Source organism: Stigmatopora nigra, chromosome 12 (assembly GCF_051989575.1).
Source record: "Stigmatopora nigra isolate UIUO_SnigA chromosome 12, RoL_Snig_1.1, whole genome shotgun sequence".
In the NCBI taxonomy this organism is placed as follows: domain Eukaryota; kingdom Metazoa; phylum Chordata; class Actinopteri; order Syngnathiformes; family Syngnathidae; genus Stigmatopora; species Stigmatopora nigra.
Window position 1 is genome coordinate 12,078,512 of NC_135519.1, and position 17,536 is coordinate 12,096,047.

A 17,536-nucleotide genomic window follows, 5' to 3' on the forward strand; every position below is an offset into this window, starting at 1 on the left:
TATTATTTCCTCATATGATGGTTTTCATTATTTACCTGACTGTGATTACTTATAAACAAGGTCAACTGTTGTCTATAGCTTTGGTGTTTAATTATTCACACAAATGTATCTACATGTTAATAACGTTGTGTGTATAAAAGGGCCGTGCATTTTGAACAGTCCATAAAGTCCATTTAGAGTGGAGTCCAAATTTGAGGCGGGCAAATGTAATTACGTTTTCTTCGCGTGGAGATTAGCGTGACTGATTATTCCAGGAAGACTCAATTATTCCTGCAATTTAGGGAAGCTATTACTCTGAAATGTGTCCTCCTTCCTGCCAGGCGGCAGACATTTGCTCATCTTGTCATCACTGAAATACATGTGGAAAACAAACTGCTCTAACTATATAAGGTGATAAATTCAATGCATCTTTGCATTGTGGCGCTGCTTTTTAAATACATTTTGGAGATGGAACTGTACTGGAATGGTTCCACTTTGATTTTCTATCAAAGCATATAATATAATTTGCAATTTAACGCAAACCGTCTGCCTAATTTATCCTTTCCGATATGGAAATGATCCAATAATTCTCCTATGAGAAGATCGTTAACACCCGGTGGTATGTTTTGGGGGCCATTTCCTCCCATCTACATTATTATTTTGGCAAATTACTGTGTATAGGCAGATGGGAATATATCAATAAATCATAATGTTTAAAAAAAAAAAAACGTTGACCGCTTGTAAAATGCCAATATTGTTGATTTAATAAGCCATGCACATAAAACTTTATGAAGCTATATAAGGCAAGCAATTTCACATTGTGCTGGTAATAAAGATACAAATAAATTTAAAATGTCATAAGATGCTCTCAGGATGTGTTGCTGCTGACAATAATCTCCAGAAATGTTATTTATGTTTTGTTCGATGGCACCCCGGCAACAGGCGGCGGGCGTCACATGGTCAAAATGGATTGGACGACTAGCCAATGTGTTATGGTGATGAGCGTAAAGACAAAAGTGACCGGTGCATGAAAGATTTAGTAGATGCAGCTTATAAATAGGTTTGGTAGAATGGGAGATGAGGAAAATGGAGGGCAGGAAGTGGTCGTAAGGCAGGAAGACATTTTGCATCTGTTCTACTAAAGAGTCGAACAATTAACCTCCACTGGCCACATCCTGCTTCTATCAGCCATGTGGATAAATAATTGGGTACGTTGGGTAATAATTGCGTTGAGGTGACCTACATACTTAACACCCAAGTCATTTGGATGTTTGTGCTGTTCCAGAATAGATTTGTGATAGATTTTTTGACAATTTCACTTGACCTTTCACATTAGAAATGCTATAATCTTGAAATATAGACATTTAGTAATAATAAAGTAGAATTAGGCCTTACCTGAAGGAGGCAGTGTCCAAAATAGATATTCCGGTGTATCTGCCAAAAAAAGAAAAGACAAATTCAAACAAGTTGTTAAATATAAGTACGATTATAATAATTATTTTTTACCCAAATGCTTTGTTTTGATAAAAACACTATATAAATACAATCTTATCATTAAATCTATTGGCTGTCTAACCCACTTGATCTCACGCACTCATTTATATTTTTAACCCCAAAAAACACGTTAATTATAGATTAACATTAGAAACCTTCAAAGCCATATTTAAATATTTATAAGCCATTGTGAGCCCACACGAGTAGAAAATTGCCTCAGAAGAGTAAAGGTTTTTTTTTTTTTTTATAGTAATAATACTACAAAGCTTGAGGTCAAGAGGCCATAAATTAGACTTGCCATATCCTGCTCATATTCGCTTATTTTAATTGTTTTTTTTCTTTAGTTGAAGTAAGACTTCTCTTAAAAATGAATTATCTTTGCCGAAAGGAATATGTAATGAATAATTTAACTCTTAACTTATTTCAAATGTAAAAAAAAGAAAAAAAAATGTGCTGTAATTAAGGAAAGGAATGAAAGAGCAAGGAATGAGTGTCCCTGAAGGATGACTTAATTGTATTATACATAGATAAACGCAAGTATATTATTTTTGATAAATTCCACTTAGTTTGTGTGGCTTCTTTTATTTTCTAATTCCACATGGGGGGTCCTTGCTCCCTAGGGTCCTTAACATTGCTTTGTTTTGGAACAGATATGATTGCTGTGTTCATATCATAACAAGTGTTATGGCCTTGTTTCATGAAAAAGCTTTTATTGTTGATGATGACGACAAAGCCTATGTCCGATTATTATTATTATTATTTACTTGTAAAAGCATATTTTTTTCTTAAAGGTTGATATTCCGATCATAAAAGCTTGGTCTCAAACATGCGGCCCAGGGGCCACTTGTGGCACGCAGAAAAATATTTTGGGGTCCCCAATTGGACATGAAATTTTCATATCAGTTGAATTACAAAAAGCCGTGAGTAATGAAAAATGCAGATATGTCTAAGTTAAATGACATTTCATGAATTAAACTTTTAAAAAATGAATGGAATCAAATTGTACTACACTCAAAAAAAGTGTAGCTGTATGTATTTTGTGTGAGAATTTTATTATTTTCTCGCAGCCTACTTTAACCTATTTCAAGGCCATGGAAATGTCTTAAATAAAAAAAAACCTGGAACCTTGACCTCTGACCTCAATCTGACTATTTCTTATTCGTAAATAAAACCCACTGTAAAGAAATAAAAATGAAATCTTTGCTAACTTTGGGCCTCCTTCCACATTTTGACATCTGGTCAAAAGGCTGGTGAAGCACTGCAAACTCAATTTTCCGGGCCAGAAAAGCAATTAAATGTGCAAACTTTGAACAACAAGTGATCGAAGCAAGTAAACAAGCAATCAGTGGCGAGACGCAAAGCAAAAATAGGAATCAAAGCAAATAGGGAAAAAGGCCAAATACGGCTGAATCTCCTCTTTTGCCGGCATCCCGGCGTATCAAAGTTGATTATCAATCCTAGCAGGAAGACGCAAGCTCCATCCATAATGAATGAGCCAACATTCAATTAAAACCCTTCTATTCATCTCCAGCTATGATGTAAACTTATTAGTATGGTCTCGAGGCCTCCGTCTGACACCGCCAGCCAGCCTTAATCACCCCGCACGTCTGGGATACAGTCTGCTCTCCACGCTCTTTAATTGCCTCAAAGTTCAAGCCGCCTTTTGGAGAGACATTTGAGGGGAGATTCAAAGAGACGGACGGCGGCGTGGCGGAGACGGACGATAGTGGGGAAGGAAATCGTGCCAGCAGCAACTTTTCAAAAGTCCGCCTTTTGATCCACTTTATTATAAGAAGCCCTTAAACGCCACAGACTGGACGCCAGAATTCATGATGAGTGCTGGGAAGAGTCGTCAAAAAGAAACTTTTGAGGAAAATGATCACTGGTTTTAGCGAGCGGACAAAAAAGTGGACGGCGAGGAATGAGGAGAACAAAATGGACGAGTTGAGTTATTTAATTTGAGTGAACGGGGTTGTTTGGGTAAAAATATCGCAGTGGGAGATGGTCAAGTTCAACAATTTGGGTGGAATAATCTGTTTAAGTATTTAAATTAGTTGTCATGATTCTCCCCAGATTCAATATGTCAAAAATATACAGTATATAGGAATAGAAAAAAATGGGACAATTATATATACATGATAGTAATACGATGATTATCTATTCATTAGATTTTCCATCTAACAACTCTGAGATGGAAACTAACCACAATGCAATGTGACTGTGATGAAAATGAGTTTGACAGGCCAGCTTTTGATGCTCATTGAACTAAAGTCTGATGAGATTGAGTTTTGTGCCACTTTCAAGGTGTCTCCATGAATATTTATGCAAGTTTTACTTTTCAACGTATCCATTTTTATAGAACTATATGACTATTGAAGCCAGCTGAACCAAAAAGAGCACTAAAATGGTTTCTCCGTACTTGTTGCTAGGATTTTTATCACATTTTTTCCAACCAATGGCATAAAAAAGGGATGCTTTTCAGTGAAATAGTAAAAAGAAACACGAATATACCCATAATCAGGATATTTTATTATATCATGGCTTCTTTTGAATTAAATACAGTGTAAAACAGATATTGGAAGAAAGTTCAGTTTTCACAACAGTGACGCCTGGTGGATAAGATGGAAAAGTACACAATTACAGCTGGCTAGTAAAAATAGGAACATGTCCACTATACGATCAGTCATTTTTCTTTAACGTTAGATGCATATACATAATCAGGCATATAAAAAATTGCAATGAAAATCTGAAAAAGCAAAAAAAATAGAAAAAAACATCAATTACTGCACTTTTATTATTTAAATAATTTATTTTACATGTTCTTTTCTTTTAAATCACAACATTTTAGCATTTAAACAATATCATACAGCTGTACAAGAGGGGTGTCCAAACTTATTCATATGAGTGCTGCCTTCATAAAATTTAATGGCTGGGAGGCCCAACTGGTATTTACTGGTAACCTCTTGACACGAGCTTCCACGACCCAATTGACGTTTTTCCCATGCGAGCGTGATTTTCACATAGCACGTCGATGCACGGCATACGTTATGCAATCCATCTCACGCTGCATTGTTCGTGGGAAATTCAGCAGAGAGACATTCATTGGGTGCAGATGACCGCTTGTGGTGACTAATAGCGGTCATATTTTAAGCCTCTCAAATTGAGTCCAAACAGGCGTACCGCAGGAATCTCAAACAACAAATTTCCACGCATCCAACCATGGGAATCAAAGCTTCTCAACTCCACGCCCATTTTGCTACTTTGTTGAAATTGGGCCTGCTAACAAAAGCAAGATAGCATTAATAAAGACTTGCACCATAAGTTTACGTGCACGTATGAAAGTTAATCTCTCATTGCCTTTGCTTTGTCGTCGTCGTGTTTGACTCCAGGGGAGGATTTAATGACATCCTGATATGAAGGGCAATAATTCATGATAAGCTGCCTTCAATGATGCAGTCGCCCACACACCTCCGAGCTTTAATTTTTCCCTCATATAACTGTCTCCGGCTCGGGAGAGTGAGGACGACGTAATTGGCAGTTCAATTTGATTTTTTTAAGTCATCAGGCTGGTTGCTATAGAGACCGTGTCCTGAAGTTTCTTCACTTAGATGCCATATTATGGCCTTGGGAATTCAGGGAGAAAAATAGGGTTATAATGTTGTGGGTTAAATTTGAAATTTATGACTCTTATCTATGGTGATGTAAATAGGTCGTTTTTTTCCCATACCACTGTTGGAGGAATTTCAATTTGAAAAGATATGATTATGAATATTGTGTTGTTTGTCTATACATGTTGCTGCACAACTTGCGCTAAATGGCCCGATGGTGTTCTCTATATGAGGCTCGGGCCGCCACTTTGATACATGCTATATGGCGACCGTCTTATAAATCTCTACGGCTTTTTGGACAAAGAATTTTCTTAAAGGACCTTCTAAAATCATTATTAAATATGGTATAGATGACCGGGTTGAGAGAACTGTTGCAGTATCCCAACCAGAAAAACATCTTGAAGAGCGTCTGGGGCACGCAACACTCGCAGGCCGCCGTCAACGTGTACGTGGAGAAGAAGGGGAGCCAACAGAGGACGAAGACCCCCACCACCACTGCCAGGACGAAGGTAAAGCGCCTCTCCCGGCGTTGCCTCCCCTTCCAGCGACTGGCATTCACCTCCGACTTGGCGTTGGCCTTCCGTCCGCCTCGCCACTTTTTCAGGGAGCACAAGGTCAACTCGTGGCCGTCGGATGACGATTCATCCGCTTCCACCACGTGGACTTCTCCATCTTCCTCAGGCTCCAAGTGGTACTTTACCTCGCACTGTCCTCCATCTTGACCCGGCCTTTCCCCTGGTGGGCTTCTGGTTCTCTTCTTAGCCACCTGGTAGATCCGGACGTAAACTAGAACCATGATAGTACACGGCGCAAAGAAGGAGGCCACGCTAGAGAAGACAATGTACCACTTTTCGTCATTAATTTGACATTCTGGTCGTTCTTTTTGACCCTCGTCCTTCTTCATGGTGATCAACGGCGGGAAGGAGATGGCGGCGGCGAGCGCCCAAACCAGGAGGATGGTGCATCTGATCCTACGCGGCGTCCGACGTAAATTGTACTCAACAGCCCGCGTTATGGACCAATATCGGTCCAGGCTGATGGCGCATAAGTGGACAATAGACGAAGTGCAGAAAAAGACATCCAACGCCAGGTAGATCTCGCACCACGCCTTGCCGAAGTACCAGTAGCCCATCAGCTCATTGGCCAACGAGAAAGGCATGACGGATGTGGCCACCAGGATGTCGGCGCACGCCATGGAGAGCAAGAATAAATTCTGTGGGGCTCTAAGGGCGCGGCTGGAGGTCACGGCGATAACCACCAGGACATTTCCGAAGACAGTCAACAGGATGAGGACGCCCACCAGCAGGCTCAGAGGCGCCGCGGTCCGAGCCGCGTACGGCTGCCGGGCGCCCGCGTCGGTCAAATTCCGGCATTCCATTGACGCCGATTCAACTGGCGGCGAGTCTATTCACTGCGTTTGTCATCAGTTTTCAGCTCAAGTTCGGTTGGGGAGGAGAAAAATAGAGGAGAAATTCCACTACCTTCAAAAGAGGAAGAGTTCCCATACTTCTTCGTAGCAGAATTGTATAAATAGCCACTTTCAAATGAATCATTCATCCGAGAAGCTTTTAATGCAAGGTTCACCGATGGAGTTGGAGCAGATATTTAAAGCAGGTGTGGTAAACCAGAGAGGGGCTGTTTTATAAAGGGATGAATGTGACGCTACAAGCGAGGGTGGGAGGGCTCCTCCCGCTCCCTACCAGACTCTCAAGTCTTGTTAATGACACTGACACTCATCTTGATGTATTAGATTAATAAGTATCTATAAAGTCACCGCAACGAGCTCCAATACTACTGAAAAATGCCCGAGCAAAGAAAAAAAACATTTCCAGAAGATACATTTAACAGTCAGTGTAATATGCGTATATAAATCTAGGAAATGCAGACAAATGCCCGTCCCGAGTATCACTTGAAAATTGTGAGTTAACTGCATTATATAGAGAAATCAGTATATTATATACACACTCGTGGGTTAGTAGACGTTACCACGACTGCCATGTTGTGTGTTTTCTCCATGCACTTTAACTTACCTGCTCCAAATTAACAAACAAATCTAGTTTAATCTTAATTGCATATGAATTTTGTGCGTTTCGCCAAACAGACTAATGTACATATTTTTCAGATATAATCAATCCCATGCAGCCCTGATTATATTTAGGTTTGTTGATACATCTCGTACATCATAACCCGAAAATCTATGGATGATCACGTTAATTACATCAGATATTTAATGTGTATATATAATTGTTACATTGGGCCTACCTGATGGGTACTTGGGGAACCGATTTAGTCTTGTTTTTAACTTTTTTTGTGGTAAATAGTGAGCGGCGTCCTATGGTTGCTGCATTGTCCACGTTGAATCATCAACAGGTGTGGTGCAATTGCAATCATGGCCGCTGGAGACACCGGCGAGTCAAATCGAGATTTACCACGTTCTCGCGATATTTCCATCAAGAGGCTTGCAGTAACGGAAATACGACGTCCATTATTATTGTTCACAGAAGCGCTTGTTTTCTCGTAGTGAATGTGCACGTAAATTCATATTTTATCCTCAACAATACAAAGGTAAGATGATCTTATAGAACTATATCGTGTTTGGAAGCATTACCGATAAGATCGGTGTAGTTTTTCTGTCGTTTTCTCCCCCGGCAGGACAAAGTTAGCAATAGCACTAAGTACGACGCGTTAACGTCGGCGATGGAAGGCCGAAGCTAACGCCTGCTATAAAATCTTTTTTTCCATCGCATCGTGACGTCTTTGCCTACATTTAGCATGAGATTTAGCACAAATCGTAGTCTCTGTGTTGATGCTAGGCGAAACCAACACGTCGATCTCGTCGTCAATGCCATAATTTCCCTCTGTTGCCGTGTGCTAACGTGGCTAGTCTAAGAGCAAGAAGTGAATGTTGATGTTCCCCACAGATGTCGGAGGACTTGGTGAAACAGCTCGGCAGCTACAAAGCTCAACTCCAGCAGGTCGAGGTCGCCCTGTCCACCGACCAAGAAAATGAGGATCTCCTCAAACTGCAGAAAGACTTGCAGGTTTGCATTGACAGCAGCTTCTCACATTTTGGCTTGATCATCATTAAAGCTGACCACTGCTGATTTCTTTTTCAGGAAGTCATCGACTTGACCAAAGACCTCCTGGCCTCTCAGCCCGCGGATGCCGCCCCCAGCGTCAATGGCGCCGCTCCGACACCGATCAGGCACATCTGGAAAGTGGGAGACAAGTGTTTGTCTGTGTGGAGTCAGGATGGACAGTGAGTGTCACCTGTATCGCCACTAACAAGTTGCCGTCAAGTTTGATTTGTGTGCATTCACATACATAGACATCCAATTCAGTTAAACTGAGTGTCTGTGAATGCCAATCTTTTATGGCTATTTCCATCGCTAAACGTCCAATCCATTTTGATTGGTAGGCCTGGAAATATAATTGGATGGTAGCCATTGAGTTCCCTTTGACTGGTTTATATGAATCAATGTTGGCTCATGCAATTTTAAGGCTATGTCCTCCTGCGAACCGTACTCACCTGCTTACAGACGCGGTTCTTTTGCAGAGTGTATGAGGCCGAGATCGAGGAGATAGACCACGAGAACAGCACGGCCGCCGTCACCTTCACCGGCTACGGCAACGCCGAAATCATCCCCTTGCAAAACCTCAAAGCGGTGGAAGATCGCCGGCGCCTGGAAGACGACCTCGGCTTATCCAGGAACAAATCCAGGTATGGCCAACATCTAACCCCGCCCCTTACTAGAAGAGGGCTTGACATGGTCTTTCTCTTTGAAACCTAGGAAGGAGCAGATAGCTGAACAGCGAGAATACAAGAAGAAGAAAGCCCAGAAGAAGGTGCTGAGGATGAAGGAACTGGAACAGGAGAGGGAAGACCAAAAATCAAAGTGGCAACAGTTTAACAACAAAGCCTACTCGAAAAACAAGAAAGGACAGGTAAGATCCGCCTTCCACCTTTCCGAAGAGCATACCTGTACATTTTCAACAGATTATATTTCTTTTTTTATTCCCGCAGGTGAAAAGAAGCATATTTGCATCTCCAGAGAGCGTAAATGGCAAAGTGGGAGTCGGTACTTGCGGTATCGCGGACAAGCCCATGACGCAGTACAACGACACATCCAAATACAACGTCAGGCATTTAATGCCACAGTGACCACCCTATACCCCCTCCCCTTACTTCTCCTGTAAATACTTACCCGTCCCCCGCCGTGTACTGAATATGACAAAAAGTGTCGTGCATTTTGTGTGTGTAAAACACATGACGGAAAAAAGGAGGAGTGGCTCGCGCACCACTGTATCGATACGTTAATGTAGTTTTCTTAATATTGTGCAAGTAGAAGAAACGGATGTCCAAATTAGACTGGAGGCCATCTTGATTTGTGAACCGGGTCACTTGTTATGTGGCAGCAGGAGGTTAGCTACTCGTGCCCTAATTCCATACACACACACACACACACACACATTGGCCATGTAGCCGCCGTGACTCTGTGGATCAAGCGCAGCACTTCAGAAATGGTGTGATTGATGGTGATGTTTCATTTGGATTTCTTTTGGAAGATCAATGGCCTGAATTAGATTTTTTTGCCCTTTGATTTCTGTATTTATGAAAGATAAATAAACCTCCATTTGTTGACTTTTATAAATGACTGTCTGTTTATTTTTTAAAGCTATTCATTATCTCTGGGTCCACTTATTTGTTTTTCGTGTTTTACAGACCTATCTTTTTTAAATGACATTTTAATATTTGTTAATACATTCCTTTTTACTTTGTACTTTATACATTTTACTTGAATGATAAGTAATGAGTATGTTAATACTGTAGTCCTTTTTTTCTGTTTATGTTTTATGTGTACTGTTAAAGGATGCACTTTTCTACATGTATCCTATCTTGTGCTTACCTGGCCCATCTGTCAAATTTTTAAAGTCAATATAGCCCCCCAGGCCTAAAAGTTTGCCCACCCCTGGTATATAGCCCATTACTAAATGAATCACAATTTTTTAGGAGTACTTTAAGGTTTATAGTTCAGTAGGGCTTATTTGGGGATTTTTTTCAGGGTAAGGAGCTTTTTATCTTAAATATCCCCTAATCCTATGTGGACCCCTGCGGTTTATGTAGTAACAAATACGGTGCTGTTAAATTAGAAGGCTGCAGAAAAGAAAATTGTATTGGCTAACAATACTAGCTTATATTGATAAACTCTAAAAATGCTTCCTACCACTGATATTTTTGTATAATATCAATCATAGTAAACCACATAAATAGAATTGAATGATATGGGTTGTATCCAGTTTTTTTTTCATTACATAAATGATATACTGAGATAATAAATTAAAATATTAAAACCTATTTTGGTGGAGAAGGTTTATTAGGATTCCAAGGATCGTCGTCAGGAACCATACCAAATTATCAGGACGGCACCAGCAGCATGTTTTGCAAACAAAACCCAAATAATACATAAACCCCTAACCAAGCACTAGAAAAAACAACAGGGCTGTGCTTTTTTTTTTCTCCCCCCCCCCCCTCCCATTTCGTCTCAAACAATTATTATAGTGCATTTTCTACATTTCCCAAAACACATTGGGTGGGTTGGGTGAGCGGGGACTTGTGCAAGAGTCATACACCCACATTAAGACACGATTTGGTGCTGATGGATCCACTAGCTGGCAACAAAAATGGATAAAAATGGACTCAATATTATTGATGGTTAAAGAAGGGTCAAAATAGTTTGAATGCGGTTTTGGAAGAAAAAAAAAACGCCCTAAAAAAAATCAAGTGTTTCATTCGTGCTACAGATTTTTTTGTTGTTTTGTTTCTTTTTGTTGTTTTTTTTCTTCTAAGCCTTGTCAATAATCCAAAGCACGTTACAACATTCTACACGCATGCCTTGGAAAACCATTTACAATCTCATACTCGAACCACTAGTTTTGAAAGTTACTAAATATGAATAATATTAGGTACTAGCTTATGGACGGACAAAAGCAGTGTTGAAAAAATAAATAGATGTAGGTTATTGCTTTTTGCCTTGTGCGCAGACAAGTGTAGTATAGCTTATTTCTAAATGGGGGTGGAAATAAATATCACGTGCTATGTTATCTTACGCTAATGCATTTAAAGGGGAGGCCTTTTTCTTTTTTTTTCAACATTTCCACCACTCGGTTGCAGCACGATTAAATATAGCAGAGAAAATAAATACTATGCAAAATAAATTAGAACACCTAACTTGGAAATGTAATGCTTTGTGGCTCTGACGACTAAAAGCAGAATTTGTGTTGGAAAACACATTTTGGAATGCAGACGTCGTAACCGTTCGACACGGAAAAAGGTGAAGTTTTTTTTTTTTTTTTTTACAAGGCAAATGGAACAAGCTGGTATTTGTGGCCTTTTTTTGTTTTTTTTGCTGGTTGATAAGAGGACCTATTTGATTGGTTGAAGGGTAAACATTTTTTACCCATTGGGTGCCTCTTTTTTTGTTTTTGATTGTGGTTGGTCACGGGGACAATAGACATTCAGGTTTGGGTTGGAGTTGAGCTTAAGGCTGGTTCTTCGGTGGACATGGAGGTGGGGGTAGAGGGGGTTGTGGGGGTGGGGATGACCTGCAAGGCTGGTGATTGTTAAAGGCAGGAGTAGGGAACCTTTTTTTTCTATCCTCGGTTCTGATTAGCTAACGAGGCTCAATTGGCGTTGGGTGAGGGGAAATGTTCCACATTGTGGCAGAAGTGGATGAAGATTGATCATGTGATTTAACCCACAATTGTTGTGGATAATTTTGCATCTGACTATTCCCAAGCCCCTTCCAATTGCATTTCTTTAACTTTAACTAATAATATCCAAGGTTCACTATTTTGTATGATACTTGTATTGTTGTGATTAGCTTTTCATGTAATGTAGGTGACCTTGGTGTCAATAAATCTCATCCTATTAGAGGTCACTGGAGCAAATGAACTTGTCCATTTCACCCCCTGCCCTTTGTCAATAAATCTAATGAACGCAATGGATTTTTTCTACTATTCAGAATCAGATTCCGTCATGCGTGTGTCATAGGTTCCCCACCCCTGTTTAAAGCCATAAAGTAGTATTGTTTTTTTGGGGGGAGGGGGGCGGTGAGGGAGTGCGGTATGACGAGGCTCAAACCGAAAAGGCCGCTTTGAGACTGCCGGTGGAGTAGCCCTCGTCGCTAATGGAGCTTTGCCTGCTGCTTTGGTCATCCAGGTCACTAGCACCACCGCTACTCACGCTGTCCATTTCTCCCTGGGAGAAATCGGTGCACTCCACGTCCACTTCGATCTCCTCTGCATAGGAATAAAAACGACAGTTGGGTTTGTTTCTTGGGGATGGAAAGATGTACCCCCCGTGTTTGCGACTAACCTCGGTCCGATTCAAAACGGTCAGAGTCGATAGGCGAGCCCAGGCTGTCTGTCCGGACGCGGTCCCTTTCCCCGTGTGTTTGCAGCTGGGCAAGCTGCCTCTGCAGGTACCTCTGCTCCCGTTCCAGCGTGTCCAGCTGGTGCTGACTCCTCCGATCCACTTCCTCCAGTTTCTACAAGTGAGGTACAAATGCTCAATTATGATTTTTTTTTTTTTTGCAAAAAGTAATTGTAAAAAAAAGGAAACTATTATAATATTGATATTTATTTATTACTCTCAACCCACGACGATATACGAGTTTTGACATTTGGAAGCTCTCCACTCCCTAAATGTCACCCACTCCCCACAGAAGTCGTCAAACCACTTAACGACATCTGCATTATATATTATGCAATAGTTTTGTTTCTGTTATTATTGCGCAAACAATCTCGACAAGCAAAAAGCCTTCAAGAGGTCATGGGAAAGTCTTTTGTCACTTTTGAACTCATTGAAAGCAATCCAAACATTAATATTTGCTGTATAAAATAAGCAAAAATAGCAATAACGTTTAGTACAATATTGTGTAGTTCTTATCACTCTCCTGCTATCCGCCATTTATCTGGTAAAGATTGAAAAGTCGTGTTTCCGTCTGGATTCCAGGATTTTTGCCGTCTCCATCCAAAAGGCACTTTTCTCGACTAAGTAAGCTTCCCGTTGTTTACAGCAATGTAACTCGAGCACAGCCATTATCTGGCAGTGTCATCAATATTGGATGTTTTTTGTGCATAAGTAATTGCTTACGTGGGCTGGTGGTCCAAAAAGCACTGTAAAATAAATACACTTGAAAAATATTACTCCTTTGTAGCCACAACTTTGGGTTCAGAGTTCAGGTTGCTAGTTCATATTGATGGACATTTGACCTATGATAACCCTTTGGGGCCACGTGCATGGTCAATAGCGCTTCAGAACGCAATTCGATGGGGAGCAGCACATTAGTCTCTCTTATTTTTTATTTTTTTCCTCACTTCATTTTTTTATTGTATTTTTGACTATACTTATTTTTGTGTAGCTTTGAATCTGATTGTATTTGTAAAATGACAACAAAGGCCTTTCTATTGGATTAAATTAAGATAATCAATCAGGAAAACCATCTAAAAAGTTGACACTTATATCAAATGTAATGAAATATACAACTGGATTAGGAATTTTGAAGCTCAATGTGCAACCCAGTCACAACATTGTGATGGTATGAGATGAACACCTCACCTTGATGTGCGCTTTGGCCTTGTTGAGGAGTCCAAGTGTGGTATGTCGGCTGCAATCAGGCCCCAAAGGGATGAGCGACTTCAATCTTTCCAAGCATAGGCGGAGATGAGCTCGTCTGCACAGGGAGGGGGAGGGGGCACACAACAGCCAAGTCAGTTTACCCTGCAGCTAAATACGGTAACCAAATTATCAACAGACATAACAGGACAAACACAAGATAAACATGGGGTTAAATTCATGAACGTTTTTTTTTTAGATAAAAGGAAGATATCTATTGGCTTAACTACATGTGTGTAGTATAAATATTTTTTTCTGTGTTTCAATCTCAATCTGATTGTTTAGAATTAGTATTACTTGCAGACATTTCCACGCTTTGATTGGTTGAGAGATAAACTGATCAGGTAGTATAACATGTGGATTATATTTGAAGGTTTTTTTTGCATATATTATATTATTATATATTTGTGCGTGTGTGTACATGTATACATACACACTCAAGATACCTAATAATAATCTAGTACTGCATTAAATAGGTTGAGCTATATTATGGAATCTCCCTGAAAGCAATATCCCCCTTACACTTACTTTGTTTGGCAAACATTAACGGCCCCTTTAATTTTGGACACAAACGCACGATGACATTTGTCATTTGCTCGGAGCTACGGTGGCCTCGTCCCGCACCAGAGGAAGGCGGGGGGGACGAGGTCGTGCTTCAGGAAGGAGTCTTGTTGTCTGGAAACAGATGCTTCACATTTGCTGACTGGGGAAATGTCTGCAAGCCCTTCAGGAACTATGGCACGCACAAACTGTGGCAGTGTGAGCACTTTTGCTAAAGGCTACAATGCATTTAAAAGCCAGAACATATAATGTACTTGTTTAACATATTGCAGTAATAATCCAAATGCATTTTTCCATGAGTGGCCATTAAATTTGCTCTTACTTTTATAATTTAAATCCAGACCTCATAGGAAATCACATTGAATGCAAAGACAAAACTAATTATATATATATTTTTAGTACTCACCTATTCTTTTCCAGTTCATTGTGGGCTGACCTGTAGAAATTGAAAATATGTATAAAAAATATTAAAAAATTAAATGAAAACTATACCATTTTTTTGTATTAGTTCAGTGAGGTTCAAAGTGCTCACCAACAAACATTTTAGACATAATTGGGAATAGAGAATATGGGAATATTATAAGAATAATAATAGATTCATCATAGATCACAAGTGTTATAACTGAATTGCACATTTGAATACACAGTTCATGAAACCCACCTATTGTGAATATTGTCCAGTTTTCTGTTCTTGTTGAATTTACGATGTTTTTGTGGATGTGCCAATTCATTGGCAGGGTAGGTGGAAGCATAACCATGCTCACATTCTGCATAATACAAAAAAATAGCACATGAAACTCAGTACATTCGTAGATGCTTACCCTGTCTTAAATATGCAGCAATGTTAGAGTGCCCGATGTATGTGAATGTTCGATATTTGACATTAATATATATGTTTATCTACCATCCTACTTGACGTGCAGCTGCGTCAAATCCTTCAAATCCCGAAATGCCTTTTTCCGGTATCGCCGACGTCATGTTTTAAGTCTTGTCTGATTGGCTTAACGACAGTGGTGAAAACAGTGAGCGGCCAATCAGTAGGCCGTAATATGTTCCATGTGGGAACCATGTGAATATACACATACAAGGAACCTTATCCCAATAAGTGACAACTGATGATTATATTTGAGAGTGTATACTTAATATGAGTAAATATTGGTATGACAATAAGGCTTTGTGGTGTTGATTTTAAAGAAAGCGGTGGAGCGGGTGAAGCGACATAGTTAATTCATTAGAAGGGGATATTGGTGTCAAATTTCACATGTATCAAAAGAAAGAGAGAATGTTCAACATGGATGTATGCGTATGTTTATAATGTGAATTTTTGTCCCGGAGCTTTCGTTGATCTGGCGATCAAAATGGGGGCAGACTCCGATAATAGAAAACACAGTAAATAGGATCACGATCCATGCACCATCTCCGAATATAACCCCATTTCCGGATAGATGTATATTCACTACATGTTCTATTATACTCCCACAAGACGCAGGTGCCAGGGGGGTTAAAAACAACAATTCTTCGTGGCCCTGTGCTGCGTTGCCTTGCGCGTCGCCTCTATTGTTGTCTGCTTCACGGATCCGACCGAGACGTGTTTAGGGCACGCACACACTTGTACTCGTCTCCTCGATCCACTTACTTCCGCTGCTCTTATCCACATTATCGATGTAGTTGGCGGCGTCCAGCAACACCTGCACGTTCTTCATAAACGTGTCCATGGCGGAGCACTTGACGTCCGACGCGTCGCCCAGCGAGCAGTCGGACACGTCCCCGGAATCCCGCGGGTCAGTGAACGCACCGCGCTCGTCCGACACAAACTGACGGTTGTTCCGCTCTTCGTCCCGTTGTTGTTGTCCCGAGCACTTGACCATTTCGACGGAGGATTTCTTACGATCGACGGGGACGAATGCGAGGCCCCTGGCTTGTCGTCCCCGTGTGCACTGAGCGGATGACTGAGGCTGGATGGAATTGCAGTCCTTAGCCTCAGCCACTTGCCCTACTTGGTGGATAATCCCTCCCACTAAACGCGTGCACGCCGCATCCATTGTCAACTGGGCCACAGAAACACATCCTCATGATCAATGCTGCAAAAGGGAGGGGAGCTGACCGTCAATGTGTAACAAAGCATCTTTTGCATTTAAAGGATTGCAAAATTGTATGCAAAGCATTTTTTGTCCTATCCTTGAAATCCTCTTTTAAGTCCTTGTACTGGAACACCCTTTGCACATAGTAGGAGAACCAATGTTTTTTCCCTTCTCACTCATAGTGCATATTATGACTTCTAAAAGCAGATTAAACTGACATAGATATAATGTACCCCTATTATCGTATCCCACTGTAACATTACACCTTTATTTCTAGTAATAGTTCATTTGTCATGATAAATTTGGATGAGGAATGATTGCAAATCAGATGATTACGACTCTCGTAACACTTTGACCTTTTTCTTTTTCAATATTATGTTTACACACGCCATTATCATACGAGTGTGCTCTCCTGTTTCTCCTTTGTAAAGAAAACACACATAAAGATGATCTGCTGACACTATTCTTCACTTTTGGTTCTTTTTCCCATGCTGTCATTCAGGATCATATTATCCCCCACTCACCCCTCCCCTTTTCAGTCGGCGACATCTCAAACCAATCAAAAACACTGGAGCATCTCGTTGTGAAGCAGACCCCGTCGATGTTGAACTTTAACCTTTACGGGTAATTGCAAAGCAACTAACCTTGAACGTGCCATCCTCGCCTCTTTGCTTAACACGTGATCGGTGATTAAGAAGTCATCTTTCTGCAAGCCACGAGGGCCAGTGAACAAGGAGGAGGGGGTGTAGTGGATCGGGGGGGTCGTCTCCCGGGGTCTTTACGAGCCCAGCCATGCGTTCCGGGCCTAACCAGACAATGGGTGCAGATGGCTGGCCTGCTGCAGATGTGGCCCGCCCTGTAACGGACGCCTGTGAGAGAGTGACACCCCCCGTGAGGAGTGTGTGTGTGTGTGGGTGTGTGTGTGTTTGTGTGTGTGTGTGTGTGGGGGGGGGGGGGGGGTCTACGTCGGCCGCCTGGTCGGGTCTGACCCGTGAACTGTGACCGTGTGCTGCAAACAAAGCCTAGCCCGTCACAGCGATGGGTGTAGAATGTGAGCCTGACTGGAGTAATCTGAAAAGCTGGAGGATTACATACCAGGCCATGTCAAAGTGTGTGAATGCGTGTCTGAGTGCATG

At 41.1% G+C, this 17,536-nt stretch overlaps 3 protein-coding genes and 1 long non-coding RNA gene across 4 annotated transcripts; 1 reads left to right on the plus strand and 3 right to left on the minus strand.

The window, feature by feature from the left end:
* On the minus strand, nt 1–8,103 carry LOC144205839 (uncharacterized). Its single transcript, XR_013328237.1, has 3 exons — nt 7,344–8,103; nt 1,375–1,413; nt 1–349 (listed from the first exon to the last, which is right to left on the minus strand). It is a non-coding gene; the product is annotated as an uncharacterized LOC144205839 (long non-coding RNA).
* On the minus strand, nt 4,764–6,685 carry adra2a (adrenoceptor alpha 2A). Its single transcript, XM_077730457.1, has one exon. The coding sequence runs from the start codon at nt 6,457–6,459 to the stop codon at nt 5,356–5,358; it is 1,104 nt and encodes a 367-aa protein (XP_077586583.1). The 5' UTR covers nt 6,460–6,685; the 3' UTR covers nt 4,764–5,355.
* Nucleotides 7,482–9,733, plus strand: smndc1 (survival motor neuron domain containing 1). Its single transcript, XM_077730459.1, has 6 exons — nt 7,482–7,646; nt 8,003–8,122; nt 8,198–8,340; nt 8,638–8,802; nt 8,873–9,026; nt 9,106–9,733. Exons 2-6 carry the CDS (start codon nt 8,003–8,005, stop codon nt 9,241–9,243), a joined length of 720 nt encoding a protein of 239 aa, XP_077586585.1. The 5' UTR covers nt 7,482–7,646; the 3' UTR covers nt 9,244–9,733.
* Nucleotides 9,734–10,437: 704 nt separating this feature from the next.
* On the minus strand, nt 10,438–16,376 carry LOC144205835 (max-interacting protein 1-like). The gene is made up of 6 exons (XM_077730458.1): nt 15,956–16,376; nt 14,981–15,086; nt 14,726–14,755; nt 13,702–13,816; nt 12,457–12,628; nt 10,438–12,380 (listed from the first exon to the last, which is right to left on the minus strand). The coding sequence occupies exons 1-6, from the start codon at nt 16,359–16,361 to the stop codon at nt 12,217–12,219; spliced, it is 993 nt and encodes a 330-aa protein (XP_077586584.1). The 5' UTR covers nt 16,362–16,376; the 3' UTR covers nt 10,438–12,216.
* Between the last annotated feature and the right edge of the window lie 1,160 nt (nt 16,377–17,536).

Bases quoted from the DNA above. Each gene is read 5' to 3' on its own strand.
- adra2a (XM_077730457.1), bottom strand. From the start codon at position 6,459: ATGGAATGCCGGAATTTGACCGACGCGGGCGCCCGGCAGCCGTACGCG.
- smndc1 (XM_077730459.1), top strand. From the start codon at position 8,003: ATGTCGGAGGACTTGGTGAAACAGCTCGGCAGCTACAAAGCTCAACTC. The intron at 8,123-8,197 runs GTTTGCATTGAC...TTTCTTTTTCAG, and splicing joins AACTGCAGAAAGACTTGCAG to GAAGTCATCGACTTGACCAA. The intron at 9,027-9,105 runs GTAAGATCCGCC...TTATTCCCGCAG, and splicing joins CGAAAAACAAGAAAGGACAG to GTGAAAAGAAGCATATTTGC.
- LOC144205835 (XM_077730458.1), bottom strand. From the start codon at position 16,361: ATGGATGCGGCGTGCACGCGTTTAGTGGGAGGGATTATCCACCAAGTA. The intron at 13,817-14,725 runs GTGAGTACTAAA...CTCCCTGTGCAG, and splicing joins AATGAACTGGAAAAGAATAG to ACGAGCTCATCTCCGCCTAT. The intron at 12,629-13,701 runs GTGAGGTGTTCA...CCTCACTTGTAG, and splicing joins AGGCCAAAGCGCACATCAAG to AAACTGGAGGAAGTGGATCG.